This window comes from Acomys minous (assembly GCF_964271855.1).
Source record: "Acomys minous genome assembly, chromosome: 17".
Lineage (NCBI taxonomy): Eukaryota > Metazoa > Chordata > Mammalia > Rodentia > Muridae > Acomys > Acomys minous.
Window position 1 is genome coordinate 7,892,089 of NC_140500.1, and position 22,887 is coordinate 7,914,975.

At 38.4% G+C, this 22,887-nt stretch overlaps 2 protein-coding genes across 2 annotated transcripts in view; one reads left to right on the forward strand and one right to left on the reverse strand.

The window, feature by feature from the left end:
- LOC311588541 (solute carrier organic anion transporter family member 1A5-like) overlaps positions 1–14,878 on the forward strand; it is a 38,043-nt gene extending 23,165 nt beyond the window's left edge. Inside the window, exons 11-14 of the mRNA XM_084766286.1 lie at positions 6,515–6,687; positions 9,824–9,888; positions 10,974–11,091; positions 14,211–14,878. Of these exons, the coding sequence (XP_084622412.1) occupies positions 6,515–6,687; positions 9,824–9,888; positions 10,974–11,091; positions 14,211–14,430 (576 nt within the window). The 3' untranslated portion in view covers positions 14,431–14,878. The remainder of the gene's footprint in view (positions 1–6,514; positions 6,688–9,823; positions 9,889–10,973; positions 11,092–14,210) is intronic.
- Positions 1–22,887, reverse strand: part of IAPP (islet amyloid polypeptide) — a gene marked incomplete at its 5' end in the record, with an annotated part of 432,665 nt that overhangs the window by 240,295 nt on the left and 169,483 nt on the right. The window lies entirely within an intron of this gene.

The following is a 22,887-nucleotide window of genomic DNA, read 5'->3' on the forward strand; positions in this document are numbered from 1 at the left end:
TGAAGTCAAGAACCACCAGAGTGAAGACCACAAGCCACCTTTTCCCAGCCATCCCAGAGAGTGCATGTAGTGGCAGCCAGCCTGTGGCCACCCAGAGGGCAGGTCCTTGTCAATTTTATTTTTATGCCTGTCTTTGTACCTCTGTCCTTTTTGTTTTGGGTGTTTGAGTGGTGGGAATAGAGAGAAGCCAGGGAGAGAACCGGACAACTCCAGGCTCTAGAGTTCTTCCAGTGTTGGGCTGGCCAGGGTAGACAGTCTAGGGGAAGTACTTACCTTGGGTGGGCACAGCCCCAGGAAAAGGTGCCAGTGTTTTATTAGATCTGACACCCTTGAGCTTAACTTTTGTAGCCTGAAGCCAGATTGGAAAAGTTGTGGGCAAGGTCGGGACTTAGTTTTGCCTCTGTGCTGAAAATGGCAGAGACTCCTGTGGATTTTACTTCGGACAAACAGGATCATCACTGACTTGAATAATTCAGTTGTAGAGGCCTTTAGTGGGGGCACATTTAGAGCCCTGAAGCTTAAGAGCATTGGCTTTTTCTTGGCCCAGCTCAGATGAGTCAGTAGGCACTTAGATTTGTGGTTGGGGACTGAGATGAGTTTGTTTACACTAAGGTTGACTGGTTGATATGGTTTTAAACAGGTGTTGTCAGGGGAAGAGATTGTTTTATTTTTAGTTTGGATTGTACAGAAACAATTTGTACAACAAAATATCTTCTGCAACTCTGTAAAGAAGGGGTTTTGGCTAAAAAGTTTAAGGAGTCCCCAGGGAGTATAATCTGAGTCTGATTTTTCCTGAATGAGAACACTGGGAATTTTTGAAATTCTGGTCCCCAAAGGAGTCATGAGTAGAAGTGGCAGAGTCTGTCAGGAATTTAATCTGAGTTTTTGATCTTGTCACAGAATCATGGAGATTATAAGGCTGGTCTGTGGTATAGGGTAGGAGATGAGAGGCCATGGAATTACTTGGCTATTTGTTATTTATTTATTTATTTATTTATTTATTTATTTATTTATTGGTTGGCTGGCTTTTGAGGGGGTGGTTCTATCTAGGAGCCTGGGAATCAGGGGTTGTTTTCTTCACTGGAAGGGGAATGGAATGAGGGCAGCCTGTGTTTGCAGTAGAACTCTGTGAGTAGCTGGGTGGTTGAATTGAGGCGGGGGGAAGAAGGTAGGTAAGGCTGTCCAGTATGTAGCCCTCATACAATAAGGTAGGTAAGGCTGTCCAGTATGTAGCCCTCATAGAAATTCTTTTGGGGAAGATTTAGGAAGGGTCATATATTGGATTAGTTTGAAACATTGGAGGATCATACTTAAGATACATGGAAATTGGGGAGATGTTATTATACCTTGAGTATTTATATTTTAGACAACGGAAGCAACTCAGGACCATGTATAAGGGTTATAAATATTGTGTGTGCTCATAAAAGGGTCCTTCCTACGTGAAGAACTGCTTCCCATGGTGATAGAAAAAGACAGGAAATGCTGCTGAGGATGGTCAATGTTCCCTAAACAATTTCTTGTTGGAGGGATTCACTACCATCACCAAACACCAGCCTAGCGCAGTTTCAGGACTGGCCGCCGCCCCAGATGTCTTTTGCTTGATCGCTGTGTAACCAGTTTTTGTTTAGAGAGGCTATAAGGTCATCTCCCACACCCAGTTGAGCAGTCAGGGTCCAGAGGTTAGGTTAGGGAGTCTTCCACCAGTGTCAGAGAGTTGCCCTCACCAAAAGGCTTCAGTCACAAACTCTATCGGACCCATGCAAGGGGTCTGACCAGAAGAGAAAAGTAGGAAAAGTAGATGATATAAAGATTTTTACCCCTGTCAAGACTTTTTAAGCATGGGAAAACTCACCCTCCTTTGTCGTGACTGGTATTTTTACTTTTTAGCAGTAGATGAAGATGTTGCCCCATGTTAGGTGCAAACTGTGGGTTTCTTGCTCCGGGAGGCTGAGCTAAGAATCTGACCACAGAGGTTTTTTTTTTCATCCTTCTGGAGACTAGCTGAAGAAGGCTCTGTCTGGTGAACCAGTCATAAGGCCTCTTTGGCAGTGAGGGAACTTTCCATTCAGATCCTCTAGCTTGAGGGAGCACTGAGTGTCTTAGCTGGGCTTGATACAATGGGAGTCTAGTCGGGGAAGGGAGCCTCAGACTTGTAAAAGGTCAGGTAACCAACTGCACTTGGTTAAAATAAAGACAGTCAAGTGTCAAAGAACTAGATATTACTTCACTAAACATAATGATAAAAGAAGGACAAAGACTGGGAGCTGTGCAGGGAGAAATGGGGGAGTGAGGACCCCCACCTCAGACCTCTGGATTTTTAAACCAAAGGTATCTGAATTGCAGGAGCCACATCCTAGACAGTTCTGGACGCTTGTCTCCAGGGCAGCTTTGATATGTTTTTCTTCAAAGATGCAGCTTTTGATACCTTTTAGCCTAAAGTCTACGCGGTTTGCTTTGAAAGTGTCCCTGATCCTCTTGGATTTGAGTTTTGTGCATGGTGACAAATATGAGTCCAATTGCATTTTTTTTTTTACACATAGACATCCAGTTAGACCAGCACCATTTGTTGAAGATGCTATCCTTTTTCCATTGAATAGATTTGGCTTCTTTGTCAAAAATCAAGTGACCATATGTGTGTGGATTCATATCTGGGTCTTCGATTCGATTCCACTGATCAACCAGCCTATTGTTGTGCTAGTACCATAGTCTTTTAATTACTGTTGCTTTATAGTACAGCTTGAGATCAGGTATGGAGTTTCCTCTGGAGGATCTTTTATTGTACAAGATTGTTTTTAGCTATTCTGGGTTTTTTGTTTTTCCATATGAAGTTGAGAATTGAACTTTCAATGTCTTTGAAAAATTGTGTAGGTATTTTAATAGGGATTGCATGGAATCTGTAAATTGTTTTTGGTAAGATGGCCATTTTTTTCTATGTTACTTCTCCTGATCCACAAACAAGGGAGATCTTTCCATCTTCTGATGTCATCTTCAATCTTTTTTTATGTTAATTCTCCTGAACCACGGACAAGGAGGATCATTCCATCTTCTCATGTCATCTTCAATCTTTTTCTTCAGAGTTTTGAAATTTTTTCAAACAAGTCCTTTACTTGCTTGGTTAGAGTAACTCCTAAAACCAGAGACACTAAGTCAGTTAGAAGAAAAAGTGGGGAAGAGCCTGGAACATATTGGCACAGGAGACAACTTCCTGAACAGAACACCAACAGCCCAAACCTTAGAGTCAACAATTAACAAATGGGACCTCATGAGGCTGAGAAGCTTCTGTAAGGCAGGAGACACTGTCAACAGAACAAAGTGACAGCCTACAGAGTGGGAAAAGATCTTCATCAACCCTACATCAGACAAAGGTCTAATATCCAAAATATATAAAGAACTCAAGAAATTAAACACCACCAAACCAAATAACCCAATTGGGAAATGGGGCTCAGAACTAAACAGAGAATTCTCAACAGAGGAATATAGAATCGCTGAGAAACACTTAAAGAAATGTTCAACGTTCTTAGTCAACAGGGAAATGCAAATCAAAACAACACTGAGATTCCATCTTACACACATCAGAATGGCTAAGATCAAAAATTCAAGTGACACCACATGCTGGCGAGGATGCAGAGAGAGAGGAACACTCCTTCATTGCTGGTGGGAATGCAAACTAGTACAGCCACTTTGGAAATCTATCTGGCGCTATCTCAGAAAATTGGGAATAGGGCTTCCTCAAGAATCAGCTATTCCACTCCTTGGAATATACCCAGAAAATGCTCCAGCACACAACAAGAACATTTGCTCAACCATGTTCATAGCAGCCTTATTCATAATAGCCAGAACCTGGAAACAGCCTAAGTGTCCCTCAGTAGAAGAATGGATAAAGAAACTGTGGTACATTTACACTATGGAATACTACTCAGCTATTAAAAACAAAGAATTCCTGAAATTTGTGGACAAATGGATTGAGCTAGAAATGATCATAATGAGTGAGTTAACCCAGAGCAGAAAGACTCACATGGTATATACTCACTTATAGGTGGACACTAGCACAAGGGGCATGTCCCATGAAAGTATTCACTTACCAGGAAAGTGGGTCAGAAGGGAGGACATCCTATTGGGACTCTAGGTGAGAGAAGCATGGGAGAAGGGTGAAATAGTAGGATCTAGAGGGTCCTAGAAATCTACAAGAAGAACATTATGATAGGTAGATCTGGGCCCAGGGGTCTTACTCAAATTATGGCACCAGCCAAGGACAATACGTGCAGTAAACCTTGAACCCTTACCCAGATCTAGCCAATGGACAGGACGCTCTTCACAGTTGAGTGGAGATTGGGGTCTGACTTTCACACGAACTCTGATGCCCCATATATGACCATATCCCCTGGATGGGGAGACCTGGTGGCACTCAGAGGAAGGATAGCAGGCAAGCAAGAAGAGACTTGATACCCTATGAGCATATGCAGGGGGAGGTAATCCCCCTCAGTCACAGTCATAGGGGAAGGGAGTAAGTGGAAAATGGGAGGGAGGGAGGAATGGGAGGATACAAGAGATGGGATAACAATTGAGATATAATATGAATAAATCAATAAAATATTTTTTAAAAAAAGAAAAAAAAAGTGTCCCTGCAAGGATCTAGCCTTTTACACATTTTAGGGTCTGCCAGCCTTGTACACCCATCTATTTCCAAGCACAAAGCTTAATGGAAGGGAGTGTCTCCTCCACCTACAGACAAAGGCCCACAGCTGTGTAGGTGAAGTGGACAGAAACTTTATATTTTTCATATCATGAGCTTGCTTCAACTATTTTTATGTATGCATGTGTGTATGTTGTATGCATGGTTGTATGTATGTATTTAGTGTGAGTGTGTGTGTGTGTCTGTGTGTGTGTGCAGGTGCCTATGCATATGGAGGATGGGAGATAACCTAAGCTGTGAAATCTCAGGTCCCATGTAATTTGTCCTTTGTCCTTTTGAGATAGGATCTCACAGGTATTGAAAGATTATTAATATTTAATATTAAATTTTATTTATAATTTTAGTATAAATCAATTGTTACTCCTTAACCATACAGAGAGTCTAAGATTAATTTTATTAGCCTAAAGCACAATACTGTGCAATAAATATTCCATTATAAACCTTTAAGCTACTATATTTTCCTCTATTCATATTTCCCACATTATACTTGCTTTTTACTCATTTCCTAAGTCTAGCTCATTTCTCCTCATGTTTCCCAGTCTCCTCCACATGCATTCCTCTTGTACTCCTTTTCTTTCTCCTCCTCTCACTGACCAGTATGTTCCATCCTATTCTCTTATTGCTCAGTATTGACTAGTTGGCTTTTATTGGCAATACAGAGAACAAATGGTGACATGCTTACACAAACTCAAGACAGGAGATACTTAGAACAAACATCACAATCCAATGTCCAGATTGAAACCAGATAGTGGGGTAGAGAAATCAGCATTTGAATGAACCAGGGTTAACTGCACAGTCCACAAGGATGTTACGCCAATACACTGGCCTGGAATTTGCTGGTTCTTGTAGGCTTCTTGGTAAGTGAGCCCCAGAGAACCACTTGTTCCCAACTTCAGAGCACCAGTGTTGCAAGTAAATCCTCTAAGCATGTATTTCTCATGTGTGTGCTGGGGATGCAAACTTAGGTCCTCATGTTTGTGTAAGAGTTTTCTGACTTCCATCTCTCCAGTCCCTAAACATGATAGTTTATCATGATAAAGAGTCTAGCACTTTTCTTGATTGATAAGCAAGATTAAATATAAATTTTGATTCCTAACCAGACCTGGAAATAGAACAATTAAAAAATATCAACTTTATTTTTTATATAAACTCTTTTCTTGGGGACATGACTATTTAATTGTAAGCACCTAATTATTCCAACAACATTCTGAAATACATTTTGTTGTAGTACTTAGTACTAGGTAAAATATATCAAACAAGACATTATTTATTTACACCACAAGAATTATATGCTGGGACCCATGTTGTGTAAGGTAAAAAGTATCTTTCACAACTTATTCCTTTACTTCTACTTATATGCCATGACAAACACATATCCATACATAGACACATTTATGCACACACACACACACACACACACACACACACAGCCTACCAGCCAACCAACTGAATAAGTAAAAATAAAGTGCATTCAGAGCAATTGAATTTTTGTAAATTTAATCTGTTTAATTAAAAAAGTAGTGTCATTTAAAAACCTACATGCTCATATTTTGTGATAGAATTCTGAGATACAAAAAGGAGCTGGAAATATAGAGGAAAGGAAGCCTCCATTTTAGTTAGTTAGTATTTTTTATTTAATGGTGTTTGTGCTCAAACTCTGTTCTCATTCATCCTAGGTAAGTTCTCTTCTTCTCAGTTATGTCATTGGCCACAACACTCTCCATTTGATCTGACATCTGTGTAGAAAATACAGAAGGTTTAAGCCCAGTATTTTTCTTCCTTAAATAGAACACTGTTTTCTGTTTGTTTGTTTTTTGACAGGTGTTTCAAAACTGCAGCTGCATTCGATCATCAGGAAACTCATCTGCTGTCCTCGGGCTGTGTAACAAGGGCCCTGACTGTGCTAAGATGCTGCAGTACTATTTAATCTTGACAGTAATTTTCAGTTTCATCTACTCTCTAGCAGCCATACCTGGGTACATGGTTCTCCTGAGGTAATAAGTAAGACCTTCATTTATATTTCTCTTTCCTTTTTCATAGTGTACACACATGTAAGTGTGTGTGTGTGTGTGTGTGTGTGTGTGTGTGTGTGTGTGTGTGTGTGTGTGTGCGCCACTAAGAACACAGGGAGGTCAGAAGACATTTTTGGGGATTCAGTTTTCTCCTTCATCTTGTTTTGAGGCAGGGTCTCTCTTGTTATTTCTGCTGCTGTGCTGCCTGTGCACTCCAGCCTACCTGGGCCTCAAGGTGCCAAGCAGTCCTGTTTTCTCCTCCTATTTCACTGGGAATGCTGGGATTACAGATGCATTCCACTGACTTGGGTGTATTTATTTTAATATTTTACTAATGTTCCTGGGTTCTGGGGATTAAATTCAGATCACCAAGTCTTTATGGCTAAAATCTATACTTGCTGAGTCATCCCACTGTTGTCATTTAGATTTTTGTTCTTTTATATTAATGTTCCCAAGAGAGGCCCTTGTTATTGGTCCCTAGAACCTCAGTGCTCTAAACATACATTTATCGAGACTCTTATACTAAACATTCCTGAATTTAGCAATAATTTAAAATTTGGTAGAAATTTCCTTCCCATCCTTTCTATTTCTGACCTTTATATCTTAAGCCTAAATGAAGCCACACCATGTTTTGACAGGTGGAGAATATTTGGGTAGCACTCACTTCCTGTGGCTCAACCAACTGACTGGCAGAGTGTGAAATCTTGTGTAAAAGTGACCAGGGTCCCTTCACGTCCTGACCTCAAACCGTCTTTATAAAGAAACACGTATGCAATGGCAGATGCTCTCTAACCAGGAAGTACATTAGTGCACTAGCATAGACTCTGGAACAAGGAGGGTTATGAGGCCAATGGCAGATGTTCAGATCTTACACATAAAATGAGGATGTGGCAGAGCCACGTTTCAAAGTTTATATTCTTAGCAGGTGTTCTTTGCAGTCTAGAAAATTCCACACACACTCACAATGGGAAAACAGTTCTACCTGCCTTTTATTATCTCATTGTAATTTAGCTGCGAAGTTGAATTCACCATGATGTGTGATTAATTTATGTATAAAATACAATGTCCTTATCGACTGGACCATGTTTGTCAATTCTTTCTTTCTTTGTGCTTTTCCAATTCCTTGCCCAGTCTCCCTTTCCACTTCCTTCTTTACCAAATCCTTTTCTCTTTTCCTTATTTTTTTCCATTCTCCTCTTCCTCCATTACACTTCTCTTCTCCTCTCTTGTCTTCTCTTATTTTCTCTCATCTTCTCTGGTCTTGTCTTCTTTATTTCCTTACCTCTCCTCTCCTTTTCCCTCCTCTCCTCTCTCCTCATAGTCTCCTCTTTTCTGTCCCTTCCTGACTGCCAACACACCCCTTCCTCCCACTTAGCTCTTCCTTTCCCCTGATTCTACCCTTCACACATACTCACTTGAATAGGTTAGATATATGTCCTTATTTGTTCATTTTCTCTTGTAAGGTGATATATTTTTATACTCACGAAATGCAGAAGTGGTATATGCCCTTCTTCAGTTTATTGGTCATGGACAGATAAAGGCACCAAGTATTGATACTTTTTAATTCTCATTTTTACTGAGGGACATTTGGCTGTGACGTTTGTCACCCCAAAACATGCCAGGCAGATTCAGCTGCTATTGGTCAACACTGTCTCCTTTCTCCCTCAGTACTCCCTGTGCCTCAATGCCAAAGCTGCATGCTCAGTTGATAAGGATGTCTTTTCCCAATAGTGGAGGATGGTTATAGGTGAAGGGCACATGAGCAGCTGAACTCTCCTGTTAGAATCTCCCAACATGCTCTGGAGAGACGCTCTCATGTTTGCTACGTACCTGCTCCCACTTCCATCCCACTCAGTTGCTCAGTTATCTTACTTTTAAAGGTGACTCTTCAACTAGGTCTAAGAAAATGTGGCTGGATGAGGTTTTAATGTATTACTATTTAAAATATTTTGTGTGTATGTGCTAGTGTGAACATGCATGAGTATGTTTTTGTGTTCCTGTGCGTGTTCTTCTGCCATGGCATGCATACTGAAATGAAAAGACATTTCCCAGGAGTTGGTTCATTTTGCACCACATGGGTTCCAGGTACTGAACTCAGTTTACCAAGGTTAGTGTCAAGGAACTTTATCTACTGAGCCATCTTATAGGACCCAATGTGTGCTTCATTGGTGTAACGAGGGCAAGGGGTATTGAAATTATTTTTCTTATATTTCTTTGCCCCTTCTTGCTGAATTTAATTCTTTCAATATAAATGATAGAAAATATAGCACTGCTGTTTACATACTATCATTATTTTTCTTGTCTGTTGTGTTTTCTTAAAGTATTCCATAAAATGATTTCCAAAACAAAATTCCAACAGTTATACATATGAGCAGCTGAACTCTCCTGTTAGAACCTCAAATATTTTGATTTTCATACCCAAGGATGTACTTGGTGGGAAAAGACAATATTTTAAAATGGCTTCCATATTTCTAATTTATAAGAATATTTTTTCAGTTTTTATCCTTATGAACTTATGGCTTCCCGTTTGAATGTAATTCTCAAAACTATCTAAAGTCTATATTTGTGGGCAGTATAATGGAGAAAAATGTTTAAAGTTGTTAAATCCATATAACAAAGTAATTTTCTCAAAGCCATATCATGGGTAATTGGCTCTTTCTTTTTTTATCTGTGGGAATTCACTTACCATACCTTAAATTTTTATATGGCATATGTTATGTTTTTTATCAATGTTAGAAAAAGCCTGATAAACAACTTAAGAGAAGGAAAGGTTTGTTTGGCTTGTGGTTTCAAAAGTTGGGTCCTTTATGTTATGCTTGGCATGGTGGTTGCCACTGTCACCAGAAACCTCTTCATCTAAGTTAGCAGAAAAATCTCTGTTAAGGAGCTCAGCTGTGCTTTAGATGTGGTCCGAGGACAACTTTTAGAAGTAGTTACTCTCCTTCCTCAGTATGGGTTTAACAGAGGCAGAGCTGTACCATTCTCACTTTAGGATGAAAAGCTTAAGCATTAGAATCATTAATTACCACTGTCACTGGAGGATGGTAGGGCAGATATGGATTTGTGTGATGAAATTTTATGTATATATGTATGTATATATCACATATATTTTTTTCAGGTGTATCAAATCTGAAGAGAAGTCATTGGGAGTTGGATTACATACATTTTGCACAAGAACATTTGGTATGAAGTTCCCCCACATATCAGACCTATATTAGGTGCTTAGTAAACACAAATAGTTTTGCCTAAATAAGAAGACAGAAGTTATCTTGTTAACCCGAAATACAACTCTTGTCTTAAATGGAGTACGGGTTTATTCTAGAATCAAATCATGAGTGACCATGACACGGGCACACAGATTCAGGTGATCCGAACATGCTGTAAAATGAGAGCTGTTTGGGATGTTTATAGTTCGAGAATAAAGGAATCCATGAACAAGGTACTTCTCAAGTATACCAGTGAGAACATGACATAGGGCAGTAACAGCGAAGCAGGGAATGCTCTGCTGTAGACCCTGATGCTATCTGCTGGCACTTTTAGTGCTTCGGTGGGTGGAGGCTCATAACCTCCTAAGTCAAGACATCACTAAAGTTCCTTGTGATAGTCACACAACCATGTGGTCAGACAAATGAATGATCAATAAGAGAGGTAAAGATAACTTATCTCTGGATCTGCACTATCCCAACTGTCCACGTGGAGGATGTTCCAATGACCTTGTAACATCTTTAACATAGATGTACCCTGACCTCTTTACCCTGAACTTCAGGTTACAAGCCTTTGTGTTTGGAAATTACCACTTGTAATTAGTTTGAGAATGAAGTAACTATAGAGATGAAAACTGTTTCTCCTTATCTTTAAAGATTTCACCTGAACTTAATTATACCTTTCATCTTGTAGTAGATACACCAATAAAATGAGAAGAAAATGGTTTTGTTAGTTGGGTGTATAGAAAACCAATAGAAGAGATTTCAGAAAATACACGAGGGCCATGATTATGAACTAAATCAATACTTTCCTAGCATCTTATACATGGATTTCATTTGTTGTGATCCAGAAACTTTATATTAAGGCATAATTCCTCAAAGCAAGTTTAGAGCATTTGATTTGTAATTCATTATATTGCCCTTTCAAAACTAGGGAAATTGAAGTGCTTCCAAATAAATAATATCTTTCTCTTACTCTCTTTTTTTCTACCATTGGGGTGGGTCTTTTGTCATTATTGTTGTTAATCTGTTTGGGGTGTGGTGTTTTTTTTATCTTCACTGCAGGTGGCATCTCAGGACCTATTTACCTTGGTGCTTTGATAGACAGAACATGTTTACATTGGGGAACTCAGAAATGTGGTGATACAGGAGCTTGCAGGATGTATGATATAAATCGCTTTAGGTAAAGATAACTTTTAAGACCTACTTTTGGAGCATAAAATGTCCGCATTCATATACAACATTTTCTTGAGTAGTAAGATTACATACGGCATCATTTTCAGGATGCACATGGACAGTATGGCTTTCTTATTGATATATTTTAATATTTCCCTATTTTTACAAGGTGCTGGATACACTTGATACCTTGAAGTAGCAGGGCCAGAAGTATTTTGAGCTGAGCTAGTATGGCAGAACACAGGAGATAAACAGGACAGCAAGATTCAGGACCTGGGACAGCTGTGTTGTAGGTGTGAACAAAACCTCTCAGCACTTACCAAACCATATCCATGGACCGAGAGGGGGGACTCCTCTCTTCTGCAGGGCTTAGGATCACAGAGTCTCAGCACATTTAGGCAGCATGGATTGCGGCACTCTAAGACCTGAAAAGCTCACAGCTCTCTCATGTTTGTAGCCTGAATTGATGAGAATCCCAAATATGTGTAGTACCATGCAGTTTAACCAAGTGTCCCAGGTGCATTAGCCAGAGGACTATCTGGAGACTTTGTTCATCTAATTATGACCAATAGTCTCATCTCTGTGAACCCAAAAATTCCTGATTGCATTTAGGGATTAGCTGCCATAGCAACACAATGTATCTCCATAGAGTGACTGTGGTACAAGCTGATAGTGTCACAAGTGAGAGGAGGTGGCCACATATGGAAATAACTGAAGCCATCACCATCAAGAAGCAGGAGACCCAGGAGCCTAGTATTTGAGATCTGGTTGCATCTAGTGATGGGTGATCGCATGCTGCTGCTTGAACTAAAAACAGCTACTACCATGTTTTCCACCACTCTCATTGCTTAGCAGGCACATGCCACTAACAGTATAGTGAACGAACTCTGGGTTCACTGATGTTCCACCCCGCAAGATCATGTCAGGTTGACCTTGAAACAAACTCTGGCTCTTACCCTGTTTTCTGTCTAGGGTATTAAGACCAAGGAAGCCTACAGAGTAACTTTGTTTGCTACAGACTGCATTGTAGCAAAGAATTCTTGTTCCTAAAGCCTCTTCGGCCCAAAGAAATTATTCCCTTCTTTAAGTATGAGCAAATCTTACTTTTTTTTTTAAAGTCAGCACTATACTGAGAAATTCTGGGAGAGAAAAGTGCTGGTCATTGCCCTGTCCAAAGTGTTTATGGCTGTGGCTGGCTAAGATCCCATTTTCATCCTAGGATACCCATAGTAACATAGTGAAAAGACTCAACTACCTCTGTCAGCATATCTGTGTGTGTTAAAGTTCCAGTTGCCTTGACTTCCTCAGAATGGTGGACTGTATCCAGGAATTGTTAGCAAATTAACGCTTCTCCCATAAACTGATTTTGTAAATTGTTTTTTTTAATAGTGGCAGGAAAATGAACCAAGATATTTGTTAATCTATTATCCATTTAGAAAAAAATTAATTATATTTCTATACTGTTATATCTAAAGTGTTAAGAATCAGCACTTATATACTTTATTTATACTTTCTTCTATAGATGGAGACCTGATCATTTTTTCTATTCTTGTTTGTTTGTTTGTTTGCTTGCTTGCTTGCTTTCCTTGTTCAATATTTGGCTGCTTTGTATATAGTACTGGCTGTTCTGGAACTAACTTTGTGGAACAAGCTGGCCTTGAGTACATAGAGATATATTTATCTATGCCACCACCCAACTGTTGGGTTTAAAGGTCTACACCATTAAGCCCTGGCTACATTTTCTCTATTCTTATGCAACCTCTGCCTCCCAAGTGTTGGGATTAAAGGTCTGCACTACCAAGCCCTGGCTAAATTTTCTCTATTCTTATGCAGTCCAGGATCTCCTGATTTAAAATGGTAACACCAACTCTGGGCAGGCTCGTCTCATCTCAATTAATGTCCCTTGGATGTGTTTACAGGTTAACATACTCCACTCAGGCATATGCTAGATTGTATGGAGTTGACAACTATGCATCATACCAGGTTTTAGTGTAGACATGTTGAGAACAGGAAGGAATACTCTCATAGTTATTTAGAAATGTGCATATGTCAAAAAAATTTAAACACACGAAATAAAAAAACTTTAAGGCATATTTTATCAGATTTACAAAGAACAGATTCTTATAACAGTATATAAGTTCTTCTAAGAAATGGTGGAATTAAAAATTACCTAATTCATTTTAGGAAGCTTGTACTGTCTTCATGATTAAACTGGACAAGTTCTTCAAATGAAAGAATTAGCAGCTAAAAAGATGGCTCAGAGTTTGAGAACACATATTGCTCTTGCTGAGGACATAAATTCAATTCCACATTGGGAAGATCATAACTACCTCTTACTACAGCTCCCAGGTTGAAGTTACTCCTAGGACTCATGAGCATACATATATTCAGATAGCAAGCACCAATGCATAAGTTAAAATAAAATCAATTATAAGATAAATTGAATCCTGTACATGCCAAATTCATGTATGAAAATTAACAAATTGAATTTGCTAACTAAAACGACTGAGTCATTATTTTAGATATATAAGGATTGCAATATCACACCAATTCTGAGGAGAGACCACATTAAAAGTGACTTTATGATGTTTTATACAAGTGCAATCAAAAAAGGAGTTCTCTTAGCATAATTTAGAATGCTTCTGCTTATTTGTTTTGCTCAGTATTTCAGAGGCCATGTGATAATGGCAGGGGAGGCATGGTGGCAGAGTGTGAAGTAAAGGCACAGGTGGCTAAGTTTGAGGAGGCTGGTTACGTTGACTGTTCTTTCTGGAAGCATTGAGTGCTTCCCAGATTCATGATGGGAATTCAATGCCATTCAAACCTTTCTGAAAACATCCTCAATGACACACTCAGAGATATACTTCTATAATGATCCTAAATCCAGTCAGGATGACAATGGAAATGAGCCAAAACAAACGTGAAGAAAATATGTGTAAAGTTTTATGGATTTTTTTTGACATTTTAGCAAACAAAAGTAATAAATCAGTAAAGTATATTATATAAAATACCTGGGCATAATTGTCTCCATGTAATATTCTTCAAGGAATAAAGGATCTGTAAGAATATACAAAATTAGCTCTCAAGAAACATTAAGATTTAATACAGATTAATTCTTTTCAATAGGTACATTTACCTTGGGGTGCCTGCAGCAGTAAAAGGATTAAGCTATCTCCCAGCATTCTTCATCCTAATATTTATGAAGAAGCTCCAACTCCCTGGGGAAACTGACTCTTCAGAAACTGGACTTGCAGAGATGAAGCTCACAGAGAAGGAAAGCAAATGCTTAGATGAGCACAGAAGTTCTGAGGTTGAGAATAATGGAGAACTGAAAACTAAGCTGTAGTAAGTTTTCTATTGGTCTGTGCAAGCTCATGCCAAGAATGTACATTTTACTTGCTTTGCATCATAAGAGGTACTACAGGAATTATTTTTTTTTAATGTGTAAAGACCTCAACAATTATTTTTACTCATGATCAAAATATCCGCTGATAGCATTTTCAGAACTTTGGGGTAGCACTTAATATTTTTCTGGGAAGACTTCTTTGGAGAACCCATACTGAACTTTAAAACTGCTTTTATTTTCAAGGATTTGCAAATTGCATTTCATTAATTTATTTGTTTAAAACTCAATCAAGGGAAGTGTTTGCTTCTCACTTATCTTCAAATCACTTTTAAAATTTTCCTATTCCCCAAAATCTCTACTTTCATTGAATTTACTGTTCAATATTGAAGATAGTTAGAGCTGAAAAATGTTCATACTGGTCAAGTCACATTAAAATAATTTGTTCAAATCTATCCTTTCCACATGAAAAATGTTTGTATGTGTCTTTAACAATTTAGAAGTTGTTAACTCTCTTTTTTTATTCTAGATTTTGACGCTTCTAAGGTTAGATTTCTCATTAATATGTGCTCCCTTCTTTCATTACTTATGTTACACATTTGATCATTTGTTTTCAGCACAGATTTAATCATGTTATTAAAATCATGTAGCAAGAAGTTTCAACTTTTTTTCTAGCATTTCAAAGCTAGCCATTAAACTTTTTATTAAAAGCAAGAGTTTGAGAAAGCCAGTCCTTTCAAAGGGCATTTGGAGAGATAGGGTTGTATCTCAGTGGTACAATGGATGCTGAATACAGGGGAGGCCTTGGGTTAAGCCCCAAGGTATAGCAACATGCTGGCAAAATAAAATAAAGTAAAATAAATCAAGATTGAACAAAGAATAAGATGTTATCACAAGGCTACTTTCTCATATGCAGGAAGCATCTTAGGCGCAATGTCATTGTATCCATGTGTCCTCAGAGTGCATGGCTATTAACTTTTATAATCATCATAGAGTAAAACCTTTCAAGAGGGGCTAGCTAGATATCTCAGTGGAAACCAGTATTTGCCACCAAGCCTGACAAGTTGGATTTTATCCCTCGGACCAACATGGTAAAAGGAGAGAAACAACTCTTGAACATTGTCCTGAGCTGGGCCCAGTGGATTAAATTTGCAATCCCAGCTATTGTCATAAGGTCATTGCATAATTAAAATAATGATTTCTGTAACCTCCATATCTGGTTGTAATCCTTGTTCTAAGAATCACCTGTCCCAATATTGCACAAACACTGCTCCCCAATTATCTCCTGATATTCCAATAAAGCAGCTTACATCCAATCACTGAGCAGGGGAGAGAATAGGGCTGGACTTCCTCCCTGCCAGAAGAGGAGGAGTTAGAAGAGGAAGTAGGGGATTTACCCACAGGCAGAGATGCAGGAGAAGTAAAGAAGCTTCATCTGGAGAAAGAAAGGACTAAAAACTAGTAACTCGGGAATTTTGGAAAAGAAGTAGTCAGGACAAAATAGAGGGTTAAGAACAGACTTAAGCTGATCAAGATTGTGTTGTAAAGCTTTATAAACAAATTAAAATAGTATCGATATTTGTGTGATAGCTGGGTTAAGAAATAAACTAAGAGAAATAAACATAATTATATAAAAATAACTTCATCATCCATCCCACAGGAAGGCAGAGGAAGAGGCAGAGACAGATGAATCTCTGTGAATCTGAGGCTACCCTGGTCTACAAAGCACAGCTAGGACAACCAAGGCTACACAGAAAAACTCTGTCTTGAAAAACCAAAACAAAAAGTTGTCATTTGCCCTCTACACAGGTACTTGGTGTACAGGCCACACACCCCAAAATCAATCAAGCAAATAAATAAACATATAAATAAGGATTAAAAAGTTTTAAAGACTGTCTTTTGCTAGAAAATTGGTATCAATGAAATTCAAGGTAAGCATTAAAAACAAAATCACAATGTTGTGGTTTTAATGAGGAATGTCCCTCCTAGGCTCAGGCAATAGATATTTGGTTTTCTGTTGATCATGCTGCTTGGAGAGGATTAGCATATGCACCTCTGATGGAGGGAGTGCATCACTGGGCTGGTTTATGTGTTGAAAGCCTCACCTTACTTCCATTTCACTCTCTGCTTATTATTTTGCTTGAAGATATGAAACCTCTGCCTGCTGCTCTGGTCACCATGCCTGCTACCTGCTGTCATGCCCCCTTGTCTTGAGGAATGTCTATCCCCCTGGAATTTGAAGCCAAAATAAATATTTCTATATGTTGCCTTGTAGTGGTTAATCACAACAGTAAAAAATAACTGATGCAGAAGTCATTATATTTTGTGGGTGATAAAAATGAAGAGCTTTTAGGGAACAGCAAGACTTTCTGTGTGGTGTTCTGCCTGGGGACATATTGATGCTTGAGTACTGTTCATAACTGGCCCCATTCCTCACCTGGACATTGTGGGAGAACTGGCTCTGGGGACATGGGACCAGGAGTGCTGATGCTGCCCACAGCCAGCTGCAGTACTTGGAAGAGTAGACCTCTCACATCCCAGAAGTTGTATGTGAACCAATATAATCCATATCAGTATGGAGACCTGGCCCTTCCATTAATCTTCAATGTAGTGTCATGGGTGAGAAAGATGATCTCCATCAAATTCACACCTAACCACTTGCAGCAGGTGGGAGACATGGCTCTGGGATCATGAGAGCAGGAGAGCTATTCTTATCCCTCACCAACTGCAGGACTCCAGATAATTGAACCTCACCTGGGCATCACAGTAGAGCAGATCCTAGCTGCAGGGTCCCAGGTGAGCCATCATGTTGCAGGACATTTGATCACTGTGAATTCCAAGATTGTGTTATTTACTGGGAAAATCTGTTTCTACTTGTGGTGTTGCTCAACCCTAGCATAAACCTTTAATCCATGAGATTTCTGCTTGAATATTGTCAGCAGGATTAAATAAAGTTAATCCTACCTAGGTCAAGAGGTGGAGAAAGTAACCAGTTGACAGGGAGTGAACCAGGTAAAATCCACAGAGAGTAAGATGAAGTCAGAAAGAAGGACAGAGGGACACACAGGAAGTAGAAGAAAGCAACATTCAGTTGGAGGGTTTTTTTGAGATAGTATGGAGAGGGAGAACTTCCTTTTCCTTTTGATACATCATCTGAGAAGAAAGTTCAGCTGGGTGATCTTTTTCTGTTGTATTGAACAGGAGGCATTCACCCTAGCATCTGGCTCCCGCGTCTTCGTCTTTATTTGTAAAATCGAACTATTGAGGTTTTCTTAAAAGCAACACTCCAGCATCTGGCTTGGTAGTCTTTATTAGTAAACTCGAACAATGGAGTTAAAAACAAAAAACAAAATGTTTCACACTCCAACATGTGGCCTGACCACAAGGACAGAGAAATCATTCCAGCTGAGGACAAACTGAGAAGGCATCAGATTTGGTAAAACATCTGAAAGTCCTTTAGGAGAGAATTAAGTAATATTAAAAGAGAAAAATCTTTCCTTTATTAAGGATAAATCATGACACAGGTCATTAGGACCCTGTATAGTGCTACTTTAGCTGTCTTGAGAATAGAAGCAGGAAATGAAAAGACAAATGACTTAACTGAGGTTGATAGCCAATCAGTCTGGTAACTCATGGTTTATCCTTAATAGTCATAGTGGTTTTGTGCTAAGTATAAAAGTGATATGATAACTGTGTCAAATATTAAAAGTGAGTTAATCAGATACAAGCCCTAGATAGATTTATAAGTGAAAAATAAGAAATATACTAATACACAGAAGAGCTGAGGCAAGAACCTACCATATCACTGCATGATGTAAATGAAGAGGGGTAACCCAAGGTTCTTAAAAAACCAACCTTACTTTATCCGGTTACAATGCAAGAACAGCCAGCAGATGATAGGTACCCCCAAGCTCATAAAGAAGCTAAATAGAATCCTATGGAAATGTTAGAATGGGGAGATTTAAGGAAGCAATCATTGCATATGGTATGCATTTACTTTATATGAAGCAGTTAATAAATTCATAGGCAAATCAGAACAGAATTATCCCCAAGGCTGGAAAGATTTGTCAACACAATATTGGAAGCTGATCCTCAGTTCCGATGGGGAAAATGGTGGATAGAGGAAGCTAGAAACAGAGTACAACTGGAATCCAGAGCTATTAATATTTCTAAGAAGTAGTTCCTAAATAGAGGTCAACTACAAAGGCAGCTTGAGATGGATGATGACACCTTCCTGCTATGTCATTTAGCTACTTTAAATGCTTGGGATGAGACTGAAATATCAGAAAAGAGGTTTGAGATACCTACTAAAATTACACAAGGCTGAAAAGAAGCTTTCATTAATTTTTTGGGGGGGGGCACGGATTCACTGAGGCTATAATTAGAATAGTATCAGATTCAGAAGTAAAACAGATATTAATCGAATCTTTGGCTTTTGAAAATGCTGATTCAGAATGCATATGGGTGATTAGACCTTTAGAGACAAGATCAGTACTAATAGAGGAATGGGTTAGAGATATGGCTGATACTGGAGCTCATGTTTATGATGCTAAACAGATAGGAGAAGTAATTTCTAAAACACTTAGGAAAAATCTAAATATCAGATATTTTAATTGTGGTCAGCAAGGCCATTTGAAAAGTGATTATAGGCAAAGTATTACTAGGAACAATGTGTATATATATATATATATATATATATATATATATATATATATATATATATATATATATATATTATATCACAAAGATATGCCTTCTGGATAGGCAGAAGGTATGGCAAAGGCTGGAAATGGACTAATGAATGCAGATCAACAAGAGATTGGCAAGGTAACCCTTTGCCATTGGAAAATTCCCTATGGAGCCTTCTGAAGGCTCCAATATCAATTTTAATTCAATCATCCCCTTCAGTGTCAGAGAAACTCATCCACAAATAAAAGACTTAATGCCTCTTGTTAAAAACAGCACTGCTCTGGATGTAATCAATGACAGAACAGTTTTAATAGATAAAACAAAGAATTCAGGAGAGATCAGAAAAAAAAAGTATTTTGGCAAGCTGATACAAATGACCAGAGATCTAAGCTAAAAAAAAATTTAAAAAAAGTATATATAATTGGCATTAAAATAGAAGGTTTAAGAGGCATAGGAGCAGATGTAACAGTAACAATAATTTCACCAAAATCTTGGCATCAAGATTGGCCTCTTCAGGATGTAAATATCCAGCTTCTAGGGATTAGAACTTTATCTCAGATAAAACAATGTGCAAGATAGGGTTGAGTGTATAAGGCTAGAGGACAAGTAGGAAAATTAAAGCCATATGTGGCTAATGTAGTCATGAATTTATTGTGACATGATTTGTTGCAGCAGTAGAAAACACACAGATTAGCATTCCTCCAATCTCAGAAACAAACTATAAAATAAAGACTATTCCTGAGAAAAATATTAAAAGGTATTATCAAAAGCAGTCACGTTTTGTTCTTTTGACAGTGTCTCCTGCCTTACAGAAGCTTCTCAGCCTCATGAGGTCCCATTTATTAATCATTGACATTAAGGCCTGGGCTGTTGGTGTTCTGTTCAGGAAGTTGTCTCTTGTGCCAATGTGTTCCAGGCTCTTCCCCACTTTTTCTTCTATCTGACTTAGTGTCTCTGGTTTTATGTTGAGGTCTTTGAGTCACAGTCATAGGGAAGGGGAGTAAGAGGAAAATGGGAGGGAGGGAGGAATGGGAGGATACAAGAGAGGGAATAACCATTGAGATGTAATATGAATAAATTAATAAAATAAAATTTAAAAAAAAAGAGCAGTCACGGACACAGCAGCTGTGGAGCGACATTGGCCATTAGAAAAAAAAGCCAAATTGTATCAGCCTGTATATTTAAAGGTGTGTTGATCTCAGAATGGCAAACAGGATCTGTGTTACATTGGGGAAGAGGTTTTGTTTTTGTTTCTACAGGAGAAGAAAGATTATGGATACCATCAAAATTGATAAAGATTATATTAAAACAGGAGCGATCATCGGACAACTTGGTCACTTAGTCCAAACTAACTTATAAAGACTAAAGTTATTTATTCAATTAAAAGGATTTTTTTTTGTTATTTGGTATTATAAAACACAGTTAAGAGATCTAAAATGTTTTAAGAAAATTCAAAGAGTTACTGCATTTAAAAATCTGTTTTTCTAAATCTCTAAGAATTGGTGTGATTTAAAGCTTAAATAAAATAATTAAGCAGGGCAATGGCAGCCCATGCCTTTAACCCCAGAAGAGAAAGGTGGATCTGTATGTTAATTGTTTTAAATAGCTAGAGTTGTAATGAACAGGTTAGTGTTGGTTCATACATTTAATCCTAACACTTGGGAGGTACAGGCCTTTGACTGCAGTGCTTAGGAGACAGAGGAAGGCACATAAGTGTTACAATGACTTAATTGTAATCATTGTAATGATTTAATTAGTCACGTGCCAATGACAGGCTCAAATTCAGGGTGAATGTCCTTTGCAATAAAAAAGTAGATACACTTAAAGGTATATCTAGTTTCAAGTACTCAAAAAAATTTTTTTTTTAATTTTCGATTGAAAGGAATACTTTTCTATTTCCAAAAAACATTTTGTCCTAGGAAAGATATAACTCACCAGAAAGGAAAGCACATCCCCCAAGACAAGTATCCCAGATGATCCTGCTTCACAGACTGACTCAATAGTTATTTCTTCAAAAATCTGATTCCAGAAAAACTTCAAAATGGCAAGAAAAGATGGTCCAGTCTCATTGACTGTTCCAGACAGGACTTCATTTAAGCCTGAATTTTCACTACACATAGAGACTGGACAGCAAATGTTACAGCTAACTTTCTTAAGACTTGACCTCTTTCTCAATTTGTTTGGCCCCTTAAGAAAACTACATGCCAAATCAGTAGGAAGCAATTTTAAGAGAACAATACCCCAATCTCAATTTCACAATTAAGCTTACATTGTTTAGGATTTAAGAAAATATTTTAAAGAAGTTTTTTTGTTGATAAATGCAAGTTATGATAGTAAGTGATTTAAGTTTATAAGTCTGGACTGACAAATATGTGGTCGACAGTAGGATGCTATCTCCAAGGTTGCTTAGTACAACTTAGTTGCTTAGAACTGGACATTGTGAATGTAATTTTTAACAGATAGTATATAGTTTATTGATGTTAGAGGAAAAAGTCTTTTCTTTCAACAACAAAAGGGGGGGAGGAAATAGATCAGTAACTTAAAGTGCTCATGCGTCCCTGCAGAGAGGCCTCTACTGAACTGTGGGGACCAATGGAATTAGCTAGCACATGGCTTACTGATGGTTCATCAACCACTAATAGAACCAAATCTAATAGAAAGTAGCATCCTATAGACCAGAGGATGGAATGGCCATATTGAAGAAGGGACCCCAAAATCAGTGTAGCAGTATCGGCTATAAGACAAATAACTAGGAAAACAAAGGGAACATCTCTGTCTTTTCCAGCTCATGGTGCAATGGTGTAGCTATAAGGTCATCAAAATGGAAAGCCTACTAACTGGCACATCGCTGAAATTCAGCTTTGGCACAACAGGCCAGGGCAAACTGAGGCAAGGGGTAGAGTCAGCAGCTGACCACCCAGCAGACTTTTTTTCTGAGGGTAAAAAACCTGACTTCGATGGTTGGAACTGATTGTTACTGAAAGGGGCTTCCACTGATGTTGGCAAGCATAGGCCAGAACAGATTGTAACTGCCTCCATAGAGAAACTCTAAACTCTTTTAACTCTTCAGGGCCCAGAGCTGATTGCTCCTGGCAACTGTAGGCCAGTTCTGCTTCTAGCTGGTAAGAAGCTCTAAACTCCTTTAACTCCTTAGCCTCTATACAAGCTAGTGCTGATGTCTCTTGGCTTAGGCTGCCACTGCTGGTGGTTAGCAGGCCACTGATAATGGCCAGATGGTAAAAGAGAAAAACACACACACACACACACACACACACACACACACACACAAACACACACACATTCACTCATATTTAGTGGATGGTGGATGGTGGATGGAGCAAAGCTTCAAATCCAAAAATTTATTTTTTCTCTTAGCTTTGTATACTTCTGAAAACAAAGTTTTCTAATAATAAGAAAAATTAGCCCATAACCCTGAAAGCAACTATCACACAACAAATACATTTTGTTACCTAAGAGGGAGTTGTAGCAAGATTATTGATCACATGCTTTCCTACCGAAATGTGAACCAAAGCAAACATTCTTTATCTAGCTTCCAAAGCAATATTTTTTATCTCTCTCTCATTCCAAGAGTTTATTATAAATTCAAAGCAATTGGTTTTTATGTATGTTCCACTCCACAAGCTCATTATAAGTTCAAAGCAAAATTGTTTTATGCCATAGGTTAACAACGTTTTTTTTTTAAACCAAGAAACAGGTCATCTATCTTAGTCTTATTTTTGAAGTCTTGTATAGCTAAACTTGCTAATCATA